At 47.3% G+C, this 20,905-nt stretch overlaps 2 protein-coding genes across 3 annotated transcripts in view; one reads left to right on the top strand and one right to left on the bottom strand.

The window, feature by feature from the left end:
- Positions 1-20,905, top strand: part of BNIPL (BCL2 interacting protein like) — a 276,141-nt gene that overhangs the window by 13,390 nt on the left and 241,846 nt on the right. The window contains exons 7-10 of one of the 2 annotated variants that reach the window (XM_063145737.1): positions 1,189-1,320; positions 1,985-2,071; positions 3,092-3,190; positions 5,321-5,404. In XM_063145737.1, the coding sequence (XP_063001807.1) occupies positions 1,189-1,320; positions 1,985-2,071; positions 3,092-3,190; positions 5,321-5,354 (352 nt within the window). In that variant the 3' untranslated portion in view covers positions 5,355-5,404. Of the gene's footprint in view, positions 1-1,188; positions 1,321-1,984; positions 2,072-3,091; positions 3,195-5,320; positions 5,405-20,905 lie in introns of those variants that run through there. The other variant, XM_063145738.1, reaches the window with a different exon arrangement.
- Positions 16,261-20,905, bottom strand: part of CDC42SE1 (CDC42 small effector 1) — a 39,488-nt gene continuing 34,843 nt past the window's right edge. Inside the window, exons 4-5 of the mRNA XM_063145749.1 lie at positions 20,227-20,339; positions 16,261-18,852 (exon numbers count right to left, since the gene is read on the bottom strand). Coding sequence (XP_063001819.1) covers positions 20,268-20,339 — 72 coding nt within the window. The 3' untranslated portion in view covers positions 16,261-18,852; positions 20,227-20,267. The remainder of the gene's footprint in view (positions 18,853-20,226; positions 20,340-20,905) is intronic.

Raw genomic sequence — 20,905 nt, 5'->3', positions numbered from 1 at the left:
AACGACAGGATTTAGCTCCTGCCTCAATATGAGGAATAAAGGAGAGCGAGGATTCAAATATAAAGCCAAGACTACAAGCTTCCTTGACCGGAGTAAGTGTGACATCGTTGACAGTAAGTACTGTCAATAACAATACTGTTATTGACAGTAACATCATTGACATCATTGACAGTGTTGAGTGCTCAGTACCCCAGTTGAGTTTTTGCTATTTCAACCACAGCCTTCTATTTTCTCTACTCAGTGGTAGAAAACCCAGCTGGGCATAAAGAAGGTCTCAGGTTTGACCCCTGGCATTTCCAGGCAGGGCTGGAAAAACGGCTTCCTGAAACTCCAGAGAACCGCTGCTGCCAGTCCGTGTCGGCGATACAGGGCTGGATGGATCTAGGACCTAACCTCGTATAAAGGCAGTTTCCTCTGCTCCTACGATGACTGGAATTTCAACCCAGCACCAGGACACTGTCTCCCCCGCTAGGGTTCGATGGATTGTGTTTCTATTTAGATTATGATCATAATTACCATACGTGGATCTACGGCTATAAGAGAGCATAGGCAAATTGTACGCAAATTCGTGTAAGTTGCCTCCCTAGACCTCAGCAACTGGTACTCAGAGAAAGGCTGCCTGCAGGCTTATAATCGAAAAAGGCACAGCACGCAAGGGAAAAGGGAAAAGAGCGTGGGAACCCTGAGTGGTCTTTCAACTAGGCCCTGCTTTCGTTGTTGCAGCCTGCTGGAATTTGTGCTGGAGGTGACCGTTGAGGGATGAACAGCCTTCATGGGAATGGGGAGGGTCATTTAGTAGGACTGGTAGAATGGCCCCTGCTTCCCCTCTCAACATAAAAGTATCCGGGGAGGGGGGTGCGACGGCATGGACACAAGCCAATCAGTGCTGTACACAGCCGACTTCTGCCCAAAACTTGCAGTATTGTCTCTTTCTCTCTCTTTTAAAAGAAAAACATAACCCTGAAAATGAAAGGTGCCCTTTCACACAACGCGCAAAGGATCCCACAGCAGAACCCGCCGCTGTAAAAATGTTACATCGTTTGCCGCTCGCAATTTATCCTATTCTTCCGCCATCATCAAACCGTCCCGACAACAGGGGGTGGTTTTGAGACAGAGACAATTTGGCCTGGAGAGGGGCTAAGGCATTTAAAACCGATGGCTGAGGGTGTTCTCTCCCACCTGCCCCAGGTACATAATCGGAACACTGGAGCTAATGGTAGCTGAGAACTACATGTTGGTGTGTCTAAACGGCGCCACCCCTCGTAGCAAGTTACCTTCCTTCACCTGGATCAAAGAGTGCTATCAAACCATTGACAGACGGTAAGTCACGAAGCTGTGTGTGGTGTGTGTGTGTGTGTTAAAAGAAACGGGTGCCCCAGCCAAGTTGGGGGAACTCTCTCTGAGAAGTCCCTCTCGCTTTCTCTGTTTTGACATATATTTAGTCCAACTGAATTTTTAGCACTGCTTTTCTAATGTGTTTTATTCCCTATAACAGTAACATACCGGAAACAAAATATGTATTCCCTATGACAAACACACCGGAAACAAAGTAGAAAAGAGCTCAGGGATTTCAACAAGGAGATAAAAGGTGTTCCCATTGTGGCGGTCCCAGGGGCTCAAATGGGGTCAACACCCCCCACCCCCCCAGATTGTTCTCAACCTGGCCAAATGCCAAAAGAGGAGGTTGGGCTATTGACCAAGAGACCCAATTGTCACAGTGTACTTGTCACCATTTGTTAAGCTGGTCACTTCTGGCACCATGCTAAGCTGCAAATTCAAATAACTTCATAATATAACATGATTCTTTTTGGTCCTCTCCTTTGCGTTTTGACATTTTCATTCAAGAGGCTGTAGGCAAAGCCGAGTTCAGTTCACTGGCCAAGAACTGGACATCCACCATTGGAGTTGCTGCCATGCAAAAATCCTGCAGCAGGGTATTCCACCAGTACACTCCGCCTTACAGTCTTTTTGGCTTTCGTTGCAGGCTCCGGAAGAACCTGAAGACGTTGATTATCGTGCATCCGACTTGGTATGTGAGAGCTTTGATGGCCGTGTTCCGACCTTTCATCAGGTAGGTAGCCTCGCCACCAAACAAGTTTGATTCCTCTTTCGTATTTCACTTTTGTAACTCGCGGATGCTTTCATTTTGATGAACGTTTACTGTGAGATCTTTCGCCTGTTTGCTGCGACTCTTGAAGTTTTGTGAAGATTCGAAACTGTTAGTTAACGGGAAACGTTGCTGCGTGTTTTCCTGATGTGGCTGTGAGATAGTTTTACTGTGGCAAAGCGGCATATAAATAAAATGGTGATGGAATCAGTTTGCATCGGGAGGGGGGACACAGGGTTATGCTTGTTTGCCTTCAACCCTTTAAAACAGGAGGGAAGGTCCATGGACCAGATCCAGCCCTCTTATGAACACAGCAAGATAGAATCATAGAATAGTAGAGTTGGAAGGGGACTCTAAGGCCATCAAGTCCAACCCCCTGCTCAATGCAGGAATCCCCCTTCAAGCATCCCTGACTGTCCAGCTGCCTCCTGAATGCCTCTAGTGTGGGAGAGCCCACCACCTCCCTAGGTAACTGGTTCCATTGTCGTACTGCTCTAACAGTCAGGACGTTTTTTCCTGATGTTTTGTCGTACCGCTCTAACAGTCAGGATTTTTTTTCCTGCTGTCCAACCGGAATCTGGCTTCCTGTAACTTGAGCCCATTAGTCTGTGGTCCTGCACTCTGGGAGGATCGAGAAGAGATCAGTAGAAGTTACCTTCTACTGACTCAATCTCTTGGACCATCTAACCCAATATTGTCAGCACTGACTGGCAGCAGCTTCTCCCCAGGGTTTTCAGGCAGGGTTCTTCCCTCGTCCTATCTGGAGCCGCCGGGAATTGCGCCTGGGACCATGAGCTCCATCACACTGAGCTATGGCCCTTCTTGAAGTGCCTCTGGGATTCGGCTGCATGGGGACGATGGGAGGTGTAGTCCAACTTATCTGAAGCGCGCCGTGTCAGGGAAGGCTTGATCTAATGTGAAGAGTGCAGCTCACTGATTTCTTGTAGGGATCTATACACCCTCTTAGATTCTCTCTCTCTCTAGTTCCAAGTTCAGCCGGAAACTGCAGTTCGTAGACAGTCTGGAAGAGCTTGCGCAGCGGATCCCGTTGGATCAGGTCCACATCCCTGACTCCGTCCGCCAGTGAGTATCGCCCAGTCCTGCTCCCTCCGGCCCTACCTGGGTCCCCAAGAAAGCAGCGGAAGACAGATGTTGTGTGATACCTGGATGTGAAGACACCCTCCCGCTAATAACGAGCGCAGGCCGTCACGTGCCGACAGCATTTGCAGCCAACATATTGCATTTTCTCCCTGGGCGGTTCAACAAAAATTAAAACCATTCCAAGTATAAAACAAAGAAGTTTAAAAACATGATACAATATAAAAGCACAACCAGGATAAAATCGGCAGCAGTCCAGAAATACAAATTTAAAATACAAATTTAAAACAGCCGAGTTAAAATTACATGTATAGACTGTTAAAAGGCTGCGAGAATAAAAAGGTGTCTAAAAGAGCATGGTGTAGGTGCCAGGCGAACTTCCTTAGGGAGCGCATTCCACAGCCGGGGTGCCACAGCAGAGAAGGCCCTGCTCCTGGGAGCCACCTGCCTCACTTCCTTTGGCAGGGACGCACGGAGAAGGACCCCTGAGGATGGCCTTAGGATTCGGGTACATATGGGAGGAGGCGTTCCTTCAGATAGCCTGGCCCCAAGCTGTTTAGGGTTTTAAATTTTAATACCAGCACTTTGAATTGGGCCTGGACCTGGACTGGCAGCCAGTGAAGTTAGAAAAGGATTGGCGTGATGTGGTCTTGTTGGCCAGTCCCTGTTAATAAACATGGAGCCACTGATAAACGAAAGGGAGATATTAGTATACTTGGGAAATCCCCCAAATTTGCAGATATATATATATATATTTCAGCAGGAGAAGCTCTAAGAGCCCCCCCTGCAAAAATAAAAAAGCAGCCCCCCCCATGAGAGAACAGCATGCCCAATGTGCACAGCATACTGTCTGTTGAGGGGCAGGGGACAGAAAACCCGGAACGAGGAGGAATGGAATGCTGCAACAGGACCCTGAAAAGGGGCCCCTTTACGCTGCAACAATTCGTTGCAGGCCCCGCTTGTCATTTTGAGGGAAATCTCGCCGCTACCCGGCCACTGCAGCTCCGAATCTCCCACAGTGCAGTGCTTTGGCTGATGGGTGGGTTTTAGGGAGGGATGGCGTGGCAGTGTTATCAACGTGGAGGTGGTCATCACCACTGTCCCCATCACCACGTCCCCCAGAGAGTCCCAAAAATTCAGGCGGCTGCGTTGAGCCACAGCGATGAACCGGTAGGATACTGGGTCCAGTCGCAGCTTATAAACAGAGACGTTGCATGAGAAACCGGGGTTGTATTTATTCAGTTCTGGAGCAGGTGTAGGTAGCTCTGGATAAGGTGATCTTATTTATTTATTACATTTTTATACCGCTCAATAGCTGAAGCTCTCTGAGCAGTTCACAATTTTTATTTTTATTTTTGCTGTTTTCCTCCTCCCTCCGGATCCCTTTTCCTTTCGCTTTGCGTCTTTTAGATTATACAGCTGAGGACAAAGTGGTAACTTTGACGGTGGTTTGTAAAATTGGGTTTTAGAAACGCCTGATCACGATAAACTGGAGGGGAGGGTGGGAATTGATAAAACCCAAACCAAACCAGTTCTTCTGATTTAAATGTTTTATTATTATTATTATTTCAAAACACAAACAAACAAACAGGCAGACACTACAGTTCTAAGCTGTTTTCGAGCTTCATCAGATGAGCGTTTTATTGCACGCTCATTGCTGGGCACTCACGGATTTTCGCGGGTCCCTCTCACACCGTTGTCTGCCTCCCGCCCCTTCTGGCCTTCTTCGCGCCAGAAAAACACCAGTAAATTCGACTTATTTTTAAAGATGGAAGTTGCCGCTCTCTCCTGCTGCGTGCAGGAGAAACAGCGGGATCAAAACGGCCCCCTGAATGGGCCACGGGCATGTTGTTTACGTCCTCTTTCAAAAGAGGAAGTAATGAGGGACAAACGCGTGGGCGGAGAAGCGACAGTAAGCGAACGCGATTTCCCCCCACCCCCCGGTGTAATGACGCTTCGTCCCCACTAGGGTCAGGACTTTTGGGAAGCGATGGGTTTTAATTCCCCGTTCAGAGAACCATCCCAAAATAGGTTGCCTTAGAACAGGGAACAAGATACCGTTGCAGGGAAAAAATCCATTTCCTAATCGTTCTGTTTCCTTCCCTCCTTTAACAGACTCGATCAATCCAGAATTAGTTCCAGAAGCTAACAAGAAGCAAAGCCGGATGGATTTTTTCCTTGGATTTATCAGTTTTTTGTCTTAACGGATTAAAAAAAACACACTTGCCCTCCTATCCTTTTTGATAAAGATGGGTGGGTGGGGAGCTCATATTTTTATCCTCTTTTATCACACCCCTTTCCTTTCATTTTTTTTAAATTAAAGGTAAAAAGAAATGTTAAGAAACTCAGTCTTAAACAGAGTTTTATTCAGTGTCTGAAAGTATTAAGGAGAAATTCTGGGCAATGGTAACTTGGACATTTAGGGGAAAGCGCTCTGCGTGCCCTCAGAGACACCATTTTATCCACTGCCTTGCAATCTCTCTGCTCTGAGCACAGTCACCATCTTGTAGAAATAAGGCGATTGGCATTGATGAGCAGGGACTTCCCTGTGGAGGCACCCTCTCCTGTGTAAAAGCAGGCCCATCCTGGGAAATTTCAAGAAACCAGTCCAATGTTCTGATCAGCAAATGTCCATTCACCACCTGGATTCCTAGCTCCCATCATCCCTTAACCAGGCACATGGGAGCTGGAGTCCAGCAACAGCTCCACTCCACTCAGTTTTACCTGGCTGGTTTTACTAGCTTGCTGTTGAGTTTGTTGTGTTTTTTAATTTTTGTTTTTTTTAATTTAATTTAATTTATTTTTAAAAAAGTGTTTTAAATTGTCAGTTGCTGCCGCCACGGAAGCTGTGAAGTGGGCTGTTTAGCAGGGAAAATAATGTGTAAATAAAAGAGCATGTCGTATTTATCAAGTGCAGACAGGAGCTAGATGCTGAAGGGTTAAGTACAGAGATCACACGGTCCACACGTAGATGAAATTTGCTGCTACAAAACGGGCCCCTGGTTTAGGTAACGTTTAAAAGAGATTGGACCAGGAGGAGAAAGACGGCGCATATTTCTAGGCTCTTGCCAGCTCCTGTGTAAATGTATTTAACGTGTACATTTGCAAATAAACACATATCCCCCTTTCCCAAATTAAACACACCACATGCCCCAGAGCGTTTTCTTTACACTGGAACCGAGTCTGTAAAAAATGCTGAACCCTAAAACTTTCTGTTGATCAGGGTGCAGGGAACAGTACGTGTCCCCGGAATAAAATGACAGGCACGCAAAAAATTAAAAATAAATAAAGCTTCTTTGTATTTATTTCTATTTATAGCACGTCACTTCCTTGCAATGCCGTTAAAACCATGATTAAATTTATGATCAATACAATCAAGACCCTCGCTTCAGTGCCGGCAAACAGATTAACTTTCCTGTATAGATAAATATGTCTTTAACTAGCAGAGTGTGGGGGTGGGGGTGGGGAGAGGCAAAATAGTTACCGGAAAGGGGTTATGGGGAAATTAAGATGTTACATAATGTTTTGTTTGTTACATGAAATTAAAAAAAAACCCAAAACAAGTAATAATGAAGTTAGATTCTTCTTGCGTATGCATTTATTAAAAATATTTAACGCCAGGCATTTTACTCAGCATTAAAAAAAACCCACAGAAACATGTAAAAGAACAAATGACCAGTAAAGCAGCAGCAAATCAGCATCTTTGGAGAAAGGAACTCTGCACATGTTCAGGGGCAACACTCCCATGTCATCGAGATTTATTTATTTTTTGCAATTGCCAGGAAAAGTCGGCAAATCGAGTTACTCGTTTTCCCATAATGTTTGTAGCCAGACATAAAGGTTTAATTCTAATTCTACAGAATTCTAATTCTGAACATTTAATTCTATTTTAACTTTTGTAATTTATGTTTATATGTTTTAATTGTACATGTTTTGATCTTGTAAACCGCCTTGAGTTCCAGTACTGGGGAAAAGGCAGGATATAAATATTATAATAATAATAATTTTAATAATAATAATGCACACAGGATTACACGAGGCAAAATGGAGTCAATTTGCAAATGCCTTGGTTAAAAATTCACAGATGAGTTAGATTGGAGAAAGGGTGGATAAAGAAGGAGGTCAGCAGCTTTGAGGTGGCCCCCAGCCTGCAAAATATGTTTGTGCATCTTTTTTAAAAATTAGGGCGACACATTGTAATCTATAAATACAGGTACAAAAAGCAAGGGTTTAAAGACGATTATTATGAAGAAAACACACAATCTTACCAAAGACAAAATACAGTTGATATTAATAACCAGACTAAATGCGAAATCATCCCCGAAGGAGAAAAAGGTCAAAACGCATCCTGAACTTTTTCGACCTTTCATTATGTAAGGAAAAGAAATGAAAGAATTGAAAACAAGATCACAAGCTGAATATGAGCCAACAGTGCGATATGGCTGCAAGAAAGGCAAATGCTATTTTGGGCTGCATGAATATAAGTATAGCTTCCAAATCACGTGAGGTCCTGGTTCCTCTCTATTCGGCCCTGGTTAGGCCTCATCTAGAGTATTGCGTCCAGTTCCGGGCTCCACAATTCAAGAAGGACGCAGACAAGCTGGAGCGTGTTCAGAGGAGGGCAACCAGGATGATCAGGGGTCTGGAAACAAAGCCCTAGGAAGAGAGACTGAAAGAACTGGGCATGTTTAGCCTGGAGAAGAGAAGATTGAGGGGAGACAGGATAGCACTCTTCAAACACTTAAAAGGTTGTCACACAGAGGAGGGCCAGGATCTCTTCTCGATCCTCCCAGAGTGCAGGACACGGAATAACGGGCTCAAGTTAAAGGAAGCCAGATTCCGGCTGAACATCAGGAAAAACTTCCCAACTGTTAGAGCAGGACAACAATGAAATCAGTGACCTAGGGAGGTGGTGGGCTCTCCCACACTAGAGGCCTTCAAGAGGCAGCTGGACAACCATCTGTCAGGGATGCTTTAGGGTGGATTCCTGCATTGAGCAGGGGGTTGGACTCGATGGCCTTGTAGGCCCCTTCCAACTCTGCTATTCTATGATTCTATGATTCTAAGGGCGTTCCACGATAAATTAAGTGGTTGCTTTCGTTCAGGAGCCTGCATGCACCTCCTTGCAAATGAAAGATAATCGCCACCTCTGCAGGCCAGAAAGTACTTTGCAGAACCTGAGCTGCTGCATCAGTGCTTTGCAAAACCTCAGCTGCTATTCTGCCCTACCCTTTCCTCTAGGGAAAAGTTACATCTGTGGGACAGCAGAGCCTGTGGAATTTCTGCCTGGCTGCCACACAGCAGTACACATTATCTATAAAGAGAGAAAACACGCTACAAATAAACTTTTAAAGCAAAAACATCTGTAATCCTCCAAACAAACAAAAAATAAAATCAATGGTTTATTATTGCCTGGATGCTACACGAAATTAAGAAGTATCTTTGAATAGCCTTTACAAGAAAGAAAGAAAAGTTCTCCTGTCACATGCACGTTTCCTGAGCATGTCAAATGTGCCCACAAAAAGCTCCTCAAATTTAGCAATCAATCAATTAATCTTTGGATTATATTCAGATTTAATCATATTTACGTTGACACAGAAAAAAGTCCTACATTCTCCAGCCAGCTATGCTGGGAATTGTAGGGGTTTCTCTCTCTCTCTCTGTTTGTCTCAACGTGCATAGGATTGCGCATAGCAGCGCGATCTTTTGCACCACTCCTCGGAAGCAGTCCCCATGGAGTTCAATGGGGCTTCGCAGCCTCAGCATCGGATCTGAGCTCGGCTCTAACTCTTCTTCATTTTCCTTTTCTTTTGCAACTCTCCTTTCTGGCCACCATGGTCTGGAACAAATAATAATAATAGAAATGAATGAACGGCGAAGAGCGAGCGATCCTAAACGTGTCTACTTCGAAGTCAGCCTTCCACCGCAGCCTTGGAGCCCGGTGGAAGCAGAGAAGGGGTTTTCCTGCCGAAAAATAAAACCAAACACGAAGCGCATCCTAACGCGGGCGCGCAAGAGGGAGAAGTGTGCGTTCCTTCTCGAGCAAGGGCAGCGGCGATCCTATCCGCCTCCGCCCGCGTTCCACGCCCTCCTTTGTTCCCCCCGCGTTGCCTAGCGAAGCCCCGCCCCCAACCGCTGCGCGGCCACGCCCCCTCCCCGCCCTGCGCGCCATCCTGAGCCGAAGAAGACGAAGCGGCGATTCCTCCGCCTATTTCGCCCTTGCTGCTGCTGCTGGTGGTGGTGGGGAGGCGCAGTTCCTGCCCCATGGCCATAGGGGGCGCCTGGCTGGGCCTGTGGTTCTGTCTGTGTGGCTGGTGGCCCCCGGAGCCCAGCCTGGCCCAAGACAGGGACAGCAAAGAGGTCCTCATCTCGGCGCCCCCAGAGCTGGTGGAAAAGGTGCCGGCGGCCGCCAAGGCCACCGTGACCGCGGGCTACACCGGCGGTGTCACCGAGGAGTCGACGGCCATGGTCACGGCGCACGCCCAGCTGTCCATCTCGGTGGTGGCCCCCGAAAAGGCCGTGACCTCGGGCCACGAGAGCGTCCTGATCGTGGGCGACACCCACTACGCGTGGCAGGACTGGAGCCCCTGGCACTGCAACTGCGAGGAAGGCAGCATGTCCCGGGTGCGAGACATCACCTACTCCGTGCCCAACGTGCGGCTGGACCCGGTCCAGTACGACGTGCTGCGTTTCGAGCGGGAGGTGTGCAGCTATGCCGTCTGCGGGTGCAGCAGCGAAGGGCACCAGTGCGACCGGCTGGTGGTGACCTGCGAGAAAGGACCGATGCACATGTGCGCCTTGAGGGACATAGAACAGGACCAGGAGCGGAAGAGGAGGAATTTCTGGGCCCGGGTGCACGAGGGGCTCAACAACCTCTGGCGGACCATCAAGGAGACCTTCCCGACCGAGCAGAAGGTGTGTCTGGGTGTGGGAGAAAGCCTGCTGTCCCGTGGGCAGGGTGCGCAGAACACGCGGCCTAGCAGGCGTGACGCCGGGCCTCAGCAGATGTGCGCGTCCATCTCCTAGAAAACTTTCTCTCTGGATGGACAGCGCTTTTTTGCCCTGTTCTGCAGCCCCCAAAAGCTCCCAGAGCTTAATAAGGAGGCATCTAAAAGACACGGCACAAAAGGAAAGCGGAATGGGGAGGGAGGAGGAAAAAAAGAAAAGAGAGAGCGCAAAACTGAGACAGCAGTTCTTAGTTTCTCCTAGGCAGAGACGGGCAATGGATGAGCCCCGAGTCTGCATTTCCACAGAACGAACAACTGTTTTACCCTCATTTACACGTCCATGGAGTCCAGCAACAGAAGGTTGCAACCTTAACCTCACTAAATGCAAAGGAAAGCAGCCATTGGGAGTGGAGAAAATATCGCCAGCTGGTGATTTCCCCCCTGTAGTCAGTAAAACAAAATGCTCTTCCCTGGATCGCTACGTAATCATCCGCTGCAAACCCGCCCGCACCCTCAGCAGGAGAGATGGAAAGAGACCCACTTTCTTTCTCTCTCTCCTTCTGCCTTCCAACCAAAGATCCGTCTTCCTCACATTCTGTTTCCAACAGTGGTCAGCTCGACACCCCAATAAAAAGCCCACAGCTCAGTAGCATCCTTTTTACTGTCAGAGATACACTTGCCCCTGAACATGGAGATACATCTGGCCATTACTGTTGGAAGCTGTGCATTTATTTGATCCCATTTTAAAACCACCTGAGCTGGTGGTCTCCATCACAACTTGCAACTCTACCTGATATTCATCAACACAGCCTTTGTCACGACCTCATCTTGGCTGGATTAGAATTGCCCCTGTGTGGCAAGGGAGCGGTTGAAGAATTGTCCTGATCTCACGTTCTTTAGCAAATTCGATCATATAGGATTGGGACTCAACTGTGCTGTCTTACTCTGGGGTGAGAAAACTACCCCCAGTCACAATCAAGTCCAAATCCAGTGCATGATTAACGCCTTCTCTTTTAAGTTTGATGTACTCTATCTTGTATACATTTGCGCGATGCATCCCAGTGGGTAACTGAACGCTGTCTTCTGTGTTTCACAGCCATTTGGACTTGTTGTGGCGGCTGTTATATTTAATTTCTATCCTGTTTTTCCACCCCAAAACAAACAAACCGGCATTCAAGGCAGCAAATGATGACAAAATATAGCTCAAAAATTCTGAGTTAAAACACAACATCAAAACAGATCCATAGAGAGTTACAAACACAGTAAAAGAAATAAAAAGACTCAATTATAAAAACTCCTATAGTAACAGACCAGTTTACATGCCAAAGGTTGCTTGAATAAAAATGGTCTTTGCTTGCTGGTGAAAAGGCCACAGAGAGGGGGTCAAGGTAGCCTCCCTTAGCAGGAAAATCCAGAACCTGGGAGTGGCCCCCGTGAAGGCCCTCTCCCACGTCCTGACGAAATGAGCTCCTGGTGGAAGTAGTATAGCTAAAAGTGTCTCCCCACAAAATCTTAGAACCCAGGCGGAGGCATATGGAAGAAGGTGGCCTTTCCATAAGTCTGGTCCCAAGATGTATAGGGCTTTATGGGTCACAGCTGACATTTTGAATTGTACTTGGAAACAGTGACACTATTGTAACATGCGTGTCCAGTGCTCCCTGTAAACGGCTCTGGTTGTTGCATTCCAGATGCAGCATTCTGGACCAGCTGAAATTCCTAAACAGTTTTCAAAGGCAGCCCAGATAAAGCACAGCAAAGGCATGCATGACCGTGGCCCAATGAGACACCTCTAGGAACAGGCACGGGGGCGCATGAGCCTCAGCTGTAGGGTGACCCTATGGGAAGGAGGACCGGGCTCCTGTATCTTTAACAGTTGCATTGAAAAGGGAATTTCAGCAGGTGTCATTTGTGTGCATGCAACACCAGGTGAAATGCCCTCTTCATCACAACAGTTAAAGCTGCAGGAGCTATACTAGAGTGATCAGATACAAAAGAGGGCAGGGCTCCTGCAGCTTTAACTGCTGTGATGAAGAGGGGATTTCACCCGGTGTTGCATGCATACAAAGGACACCTGCTGAAATGCCCTTTTCTCTGCAACTGCTAAAGATACAGGAGCCCTGTCCTCCTTTCCATAGGGTCACCCTACTCAGTTGTGCAAACACACTTCTGGCCTCCCTGAAAAGCTGGACATCCTTTAAAAAATGATTTTTTTGGGGAAAAAATAACCCTATATTTTGATCCAGATTTTGTTTTAATCTGGATTTTATTGTCAGATGCCTTGATAAAGTTTATGCCCGTGTGTGTATCTGTGTTTCTACACAGACAGGTTGAAGAATTCACCTCCACAGATTTAGGGTATTGCTTCATGCATCCAACACAGTTGGGTTAGCTTTTAGGGCAAGGGTAGGGTGACCATATAAAAAGGACAGGGCTCCTGTATCTTTAACAGTTGTACTGAAAAAGGAAATTTCAGCAGGTGTCATTTGTATATATGGGGAACCTGGTGACATTCCCTCTTCATCACACCAGTTAAAGATGCAGGTGCCCTGCCCTCTTTTAAATCTGGTCACTCTGGTATAGCTCCTGCACCTTTAACTGCTGTGATGAAGAGGGAATTTCATCAGGTTCTCCATAAATACAAAGGACACCTGCTGAAATTCCCTTTTCAATACAACTGTTAAAGATACAGGAGCCCGGTCCTCCTTTTCATAGGCTCACCTTAGGCAAGGATGTACAACCTCAGGTGAGGATGGGGGTGAGAAGGTAGACTCACTGTGGGAGGTGTCTGATTTCTCCGCCACCCCTCCACAAAATCCCCCCTTTCAACTTGTCTAAGCAAGTATCCGCCTCCCTCTCGTAGGCTACAAAAAAAGCCCCTAAATTCCATTCTTCTGTCCCAGGGAAAACGCTTTTGAGAAATTCTTGAAGAAGGTTGAGCCTTCAGCTTGAGAGAGGCCGGGGGTGGGGGGTGGGTTTCAAATCAATTTCCTTTGCAGTGTTTTCATATTGAACCCCCCCTTCTGCATTTTATCTTTTTAAAGCTGCAATTCTATGCATGTTTAGACAGACAAAAGTCCTACAACTCCCAGCATCCCCACCTCCACTAGCTGGGAATGCTGGGAGTTGTGAGACTTTCCCCCCACATTGGGTGACCATATGAAAAGGCAGACAGGGCTCCTGTATCTTTAACAGTTGAATAAAAAAGGGAATTTCAGCAGTATTTGTAGGCATGCAGCACCAGGTGAATTCCCCTCTTCATCACAACAGTGAAAGCTGCAGGAGCCCTGCCCTCTTGACCAGATACAAAAGAGAGCAGGGCTCCTGCAGCTTTAACTGTTGTGATGAAGGAAATTCGCCAGATTCTGCATATATTCACAAATGACACCTGCTGAAATTCCCTTTTCTATGCGACTGTTAAAGATACAGGAGCCCGGTCCTCCTTTTCATAGGGTCACCCTAAACATACATAGGATTGCACCTTCAAGTAATTAACACACAAACACACACACACACTTTTACAGTATTTTAGTCCACTGTGTAACTGGCTTGTTTTACTCTGGCCTTCCTTGATTATGTTTTGCTGTGAGATTTTAGTACTACCTAAAAACGTTTTCATTATTGCCATGGTTTTTTTATATATATATAAAATTCACGCTGTTTTATTACTGTTTCGATTTGTTTAATTGTTTTAAGCCACCCAGGGAGGGCTCCTGGCTGGAAAGGTGGCTTAAAAATGAGTAAATAAACAAATAAGCTCCTTAATTTGTCACATGGGTCTTTGGGATAGAAAGGATGGAGTTGAAGGCCAGAGAAAACTGTGTTAAACAGTGGAAGATGGTTTGAAAGCGGGAGCGCTCCCCACAGCCCTTGCGCTAATTCCACTCCTCATGCCAGTCGAACAGGGCACTCATGTTTTTCTGTCGTTTCAAAAACCTGCCGCACCTGTTCGACTGAAGGCCCGGCTGTGACAGAAATCGCCACGAAGCGACATTTCTCTATTCAGCCACATTCCGCTCTTCCAACCAAACTCTCTTTGAAAAGCTCTAGATTCCTTTGGGCCCTACAAGCCGGTGGAGTTTGCTTGTTCCCCTGTTTTTTAATTCTCGCTCTGTTCTGAACCTTAGGCAGCGAAAGCGAAAAGCAAGCAGTGAGCCCCCGACGTCGGAAAGAGGAGCGACAACGTCTCCCGTCTCTCGCAAGGGCCAGCCACGCGGTGGATTTTTCCTAGTAAATATTGTTCTGGAGAATTTCCCCATCCTCACCTCTGGAAAAACGAAATCGCTTGTCTTTATTTTAAGAAGCAAAATGCCTTTATTTGCGAGAAACCAGAAGGGCCCTTTGATTGGGTGAGGTTAGGTGAGGGTGGGTGTGTTGTACGAGTATTGGCTGATGCAGCACCCCCAAAACTGGAGCCATACTGGAAGGAAGGCACCTCCGTGGCCACCTCCCGCACCGTCCTACGGAGCTGCTTTATCATGAAGCGAAAAGCTTAATAAAAACACCAGATTCCTGCATACGTCTGAGATTTCTTCTTCTCTTCGATTACAGAGATGATGGACAACGGGCGCAATTGCCTAGGCAGGAGGGGTGGCAATGCTGGTGTCCAGGGGTCAGCATAGTTGGGCATTTACCGAGGGCCCACAGCCCAGGAGGGACCCACTCCTACGAGTTGCCAAGAGTTCCTCCAATTCCCATGGCATGGCTAATATTGGGGACGCTGACTGGCAGCAGCAATTCAGTAGGGTTTCAGGCAGGAGTTTTCCCCAGCTCTACCTGGAGAGGTCGGGAATTGAACCTGGCACCTTCTGATGTAAAACAACACTCTACCACCGAGTTAAGGCCCTTTCCCTAAAAATGAAGACGCTAGTCCTCATGGTTCTGAATAAAGGCGGATTGAAATAGGGACACGGGAAGCTGAGACCGTCTGCGTGCAAAGCACGTGCTCTGTCCTGGGGAGGATGGGAGTTGTAGTCCATATGACAACAGGAAGACTTCCCTGCCCCTGATCTCTAGTCAGTTCCTCAGCTTGGTAATTGCTAGTTACCCCTTTTAGACGGTTATGTGGACTAGACATGAATGACCCAACTGACCTTTCTCTTCTTGTACATTTTTGTAACCTACATGTTTTTTCGCAGCAGCTCAAGCTGAAGGAACGCAACGGGAGGCCATTGGGAAGAGAAACGGCAGGCAGACATACTCTTGGGGGGCGTTGGGTTTTTGTGGTGGTGGTGGGTTTGTAAATGATCACGACAATTTTTAAAATTTACTTTTTGCCATTTAATTTTTCAAGCGTACATCACACTTTCTGGAAGAGGATGGAGAGTGAGGTGTGTATCGGGGATTGGAGAGAGTACAGAAGCTTTGAAACAGGTGGAAAAGGAGACAGATGCTGTACAAAGTCTTCCGCTGGCCTGTCCCACCCGTCACGCCTTCTCGGAGGCGAGAAAAGACGAAAGCAGGTTGAGGATTTTCGCTGGCAGTTCTGCCAGGCAGCAGATCCCAAAGAAATTTCTGAGTGTGGATGGCTGGTGAACACCTCCCTGTTCTATTTGGTTTCCCTCCCCACCCTGCACACAATAATTCCCTTGTTTACACACACACACAAAGTCATAGAAGAAAAACCTTTCTAGCTACTAAACGCATTAGAATAGCTCTGCTATTCTTTCTTTTCATTTTAGCACCAGACCAGCTGGGGAAAACACACGTGGCAAAGCTAGAATTTTACATCAAACTACCAATTAAAGTTATTAGGGGAAGTGAGGGTGGGTGGGGGAGAGAAACCCCACACAGCAGTTTTCAGTGTGTGTGTGTGTGTGTGTGTGTGTGTGTGTGTGATACAGCAGGATCAAAGGAACAGGGTACCCCCCAAAAAGCCGGCAGAAGAATACAGATGTGGTTCTAAGCCGGTTTTAGCCATTTTAAGGGAAACCGACTTTGAGAGATGAAAATCGCTCCAGACGAAACCAGAGTACAAAGATATGGATAAGTTTGGGAAGGCGGAGTTGAAAAGGAATTTGCTTCAGGGACGTCTGGAGCTGTTTGACTTTCCCTTCTTTCAGAACACAGCTTGGCTCGCTGGTTTGAGCCGCCTGCCTCATTTTGGGGGGGGGGGGACCTCTCCCCTGAAACGGACATCTCGTAGATCAGGAATGTTAAAACTTTTTCAGCTTGCAGGCCGAAATCCAGCCTACTTTAGCTTAAAGCTCTTACTGATAGTAACTAAACCTTAGGAGGGAAGTTTTAACCTTTGTGAATAAAGCGGAGCAAACGCAACGGGCTTCACCTGTTGTAGTCCTGCCTGTCGTGCAGGTGTTAAAAGGCAGGGGAAAGAAATCCAGGATGGGACGGGAGAAAATGCAAGGGAGCTGCCTAAATTAAACCAGTGCTTGGTTCCTCAAGCTGGCTGGGTAGCGGAACAGCCAGGCGAGGACAAAAGCCGTGAATAATGTCACATTTAATTTGGCTTGCGCCTCCTCTCCGTTATAGAATTGGAAAACTGCACGGCACGAAAGAAGGCAGCTGGCTTGAGAAAAGACAGTTTCGTGTAAATTTCTCATTTTCCAATGCGCCGTCTCTGCTTTCAAACGAAGAATCAAAAACGGCAGTCCCTAGAAAGGTACCCCGGTTGAAAAGATAATTTTTCTTCCTCGGCATCAATAGCGCAGAAAAGAGATAGAGCCGGCCCAGAAGGATTTCGTCTATTTCAAAATTGTCCTGCGGTGAACAGTACTGAGCTCTAGTCCCTCCTGATCTGAAAAGGCTAATTTTCGTTGTTGTTCTGTTTCGTTTCCCGCTGCGAAACCAACACGCATATAAATCTGCCATTTCCCAGTGGCGCTTCTAGAAACAAAATTAGAATAACAATACTAACAGGGGAAAAAATGGGCTCCTTTTTTGCAGTGGAAACTTAGTTGATTCCAGTGTTCAGCCATGTTGGCATCATGTTCTCTGCAAATTATGCCACAGAAAGAGAGAGAGAGAGAGAGAGAGAGAGAGAGAGAGAGAGAGAGAGAGACCCCACCTGTCAGGGCTGAAAAATCTTCCAGATCTTCAAAAAAAGAGACCAGTTTGGGAATTGAAATCCCATATATTCCTCCAGGACTGGACTTTCTCCTCTTTGAAAAGTATGTGTGCATAAAAGCAACGATCCAAGAGGAGGAGAAAACAGACAGAAAATTTGGGTGTCTTATTAGGCCTTAACAGTGCCAAAGTAATAAGCGATGGGAGTTATTTGGGACCACAGTTCTGGGAGGGGATCCCCAAGCGACCCCCAGCTTCATTAAAAACCCACGCAAGAGCCTTCCTGCGTCAGACCAGAGGAAATAAGGATATATCCAGAGATCAAACGCCGGTGGATATAATTCACCTTTTAGCAGGATCCAGGGGACGAAATATCTGCAAACAGTTTCTCCTCCCTACTTAGAATTAAATGCTTCACACAACTCAGCACCTGTTAACAGGAACACTGGGTTTGTTTCCCGGCAGTGCTCAGTTCTCTTGATAGCCGCTACTTTAACGTTTGCATAGTAAAAGGTGATGACATTGTTGTCTGTGAGCTGGGGCGGGGGGGGGGGGGAGAATGGAAGTCCTCTTTTCTTTAGCTCTCCCAGCTGAGGAGACCAAGTTGTTCTGCTGCATCTGAGCCTCTCTGAAGTCCCTCCCATCCTGCCTTTCACGGACGAAGTCCCATGTACAGAGGCTGCCGCATCCGAGAATCTGCAGCGTCAACGTTTCAAGGGTTCTGAGGCTATAAGCTTTGGAATGAAGAGGAGGCGAAGCCAGCCTGAAACATTTGGTGCGGGGCAGAAAATTTGAAACCACCCCACCCTTCCTCCTGATTTAGTGGGGGGAACAACCCACAGGGGTGTTTCCCTGTGCAAGCCTCAGCAAAACAGTGAGGGTGACAGCTGGCCAGTGCCAAGGCCGTCACCAACTACGCCCTTGTACATCTCCTGAATGTGGTTTACAGAGAGCAACGTCCCACAGGATTGCACCCCGTGGCTGCATCTGTCTCTCTCCTGTTCTTAAAGGCACCCCCAAAATCTTGCCTCATGATACAGCCCTGAGCTTTGGATAAACTCTTGAGAATTTAAAAAAATAAAAAATCCAGTGGATAAGCTAACGTGGGGAGAAACGCCTCCCACAACTCAGTCTTTGTGATGGCTCTTCCAGATGAGAGAGAGAGAAAAAAAGACAATGCCGTTGAAAATAGAAACGAAACTCATGGCCGGTAGGTTGTTTCTCTTAGTCGCTGAAGCGTAGGGCATAAAACACTGTAGAATCTTACAGCCCCGTCTTTTGAAAAGTCACAAATAAAAACGGAGACAGGCGTGACGGCCATTCGCTGAGACGGGTTGGGAGAAAAGCGGCGTGAAAGAGAACTTCCGATTCAATCAACCAGTTCTACGCGGGTGGTGAGGGCTAGTTAGGGTCAGGCGCCGCGGGTATTTTGCTGCTGCTGCTGCTCTTAACGAAAACATAAAACAAATCCCCCACAAATAAATCAAAATTGGAACGTTCGGGATCAACGTGCAAAAGTTACTGGGTGAGGACTGTGCAGGACATCGCCGCCCGTTTCCACGAGATGAAAGAGGTCGTATGATTCAAGCGAAGGCTGCTTTTATACATATTTCTTTCTTTTTGTTGTTTTTCTTTTCTTCTTCTTGTTGCTTTTTGGTTTTTATTGGTTAGCCCTGAAACCTGCAAGAAAGGGGACCGGGGGGGGGGGGGGGGAGGAAGCAAAAGCAAAACCAGATTAGAACACGCGTGACTGCGTTTCCCTCTGTGAACTGGCGGGACGGGAAAAGTGTGTTACGGGAAGGTCCAAAGAACTCCTGGGGCTGTCTATATGCCCTCTAGGCACCCCGTGGTGGCTGCGCAGTGGCGCTGCGTGAGTTACACGACGGGGACGCCAATTCGCAGCCACCGTGGGGCTTTTCCCCCAAAGCTGCGGTTTTAAAAAGTCGGGGACGTACCGTGACGTTTTGCTCTGCTGTGAGGTCGCCACCGTCTTTGACTTTGCTTCGGCGTTGCGCCAGGGTGTTCCTGGGGCGGATCGCGACCACTGACAGGGCTGAGCGGGGGGGGGGGGGAGGTTAGTGGGGATGATTTTGAGGGGGCCCTACTACGAGACCCCCTGGACAAAGTCGCTTGTATATAAGTGATGTCTTATATACATCTAGAATAAAAGTGCTTGCCATTACTTTTTTTTATAAGTCGTTCTAGTTCATATGTATTTAGAACGGATTAAAAAAATACTTAATGAGCAGTTTGAAATGCTCATTTCCTATCTTGCCCGGCGGGCCTTTTATCAGCTTTGCCCGGCCCTGACCACTGACAGATTGACAGAAATAATATAGTGTTTGCTGGATTGGGGGGAAATCAACAGCTGTATGATTTAACAACTGAATGGGTTGGTTGTTGAACCCTTGGGAAGAGGAATGTGGACATCCGGCTTCATGGGATCTCTCAGGCAGCTAGTCCTCAGTAATCTGTCACAGACGGGGAATACTCATTTAGAGTATTGTGTCCAGTTCTGGGCTACACAATTCAAGAAGGATGCAGACAAGCTGGAGCGTGTTCAGAGGAGGGCAACCGGGATGATCAGGGGTCTAGAAACAAAGCCCTATGAAGAGAGACTGAAAGAACTGGGCATGTTTAGCCTGGAGAAGAGAAGATGGAGGGGAGACATGACAGCACTCTTCAAAGACTTGAAAGGTTGTCACACAGAGGAGGGCCAGGATCTCTTCTCGATCCTCCCAGAGTGCAGGACACGGAATAACGGGCTCAAGTTAAAGGAAGTCAGATTCCGGCTGGACATCAGGAAAAACTTCCTGACTGTTAGAGCAGTGCGACGGTGGAATCAGTGACCTAGGGAGGTTGTGGGCTCTCCCACACTAGAGGCCTTCAAGAGGCAGCTGGACAGCCATCTGTCAGGGATGCTTTAGGGTGGATTCCTGCATTGAGCAGGGGGTTGGACTAGATGGCCTTGTAGGCCCCTTCCAACTCTGCTATTCTATGATTCTATGATTCTACCCTTTGGAGGGGAATTTTCAAACCTAGCCAAGCACTTACACTGAAGAAATTGGAGGGAGGAGGGGTTATGCCCCACAGAGCTACAAAACTCGAGAATTGCTCCACTGTCGTTCTCGGCCGCATTTGGATCGCATTTCCTGGACCGCTCCTGTCTGCAGGAAGAGAGAGAGAGAGAGAGATGATATAAGAATTGTCCCCCGCCCCCCCAAAAAACCACCTTTAATTCCTTGCACCCCTGCTACAGAGCTCTCTCAGCGGGAATATGCCTTCCAACTCTGCACGCTCAAAGGGAGCAGTCGATAAAGCTATGGAGATTCGGTGGGTGATGACTTGCGAGCGGGACCTTTTCGTTGGTGGCTCCCAAACTGCGGATGGAACTTATACAGCCTTTTAGGCTCCTTTCCCCAAGCCTAGGAAGAGCCAAACATTTACAGGTGGAAAAGAAAAGGAACAGAGAAAGGGGGAAAAAATAAATAAAAACAGGAAGAAAAGTGCAAATCATGACAGATCTCTGGATGAAGTAGGGTGACCCTGCGGGAAGGAGGACCGGGCTCCTGTATCTTTAACAGCTGTATTGAAAAGGGAATTTCAGCAGGTGTCGTTTGTATATATGGAGAACCTGGTGAATTCCCCTCTTCATCACAACCGTTAAAGCTGCCCTCTTTTAAATCTGGTCACTCTAGTATAACTCCTGCAGCTTTAACTGCTGTGATGAAGA

The sequence above is a fragment of the Elgaria multicarinata genome, chromosome 21, assembly GCF_023053635.1.
Source record: "Elgaria multicarinata webbii isolate HBS135686 ecotype San Diego chromosome 21, rElgMul1.1.pri, whole genome shotgun sequence".
Taxonomy (NCBI): domain Eukaryota; kingdom Metazoa; phylum Chordata; class Lepidosauria; order Squamata; family Anguidae; genus Elgaria; species Elgaria multicarinata.
This window is presented reverse-complemented; position numbering and strand designations above follow the sequence as displayed.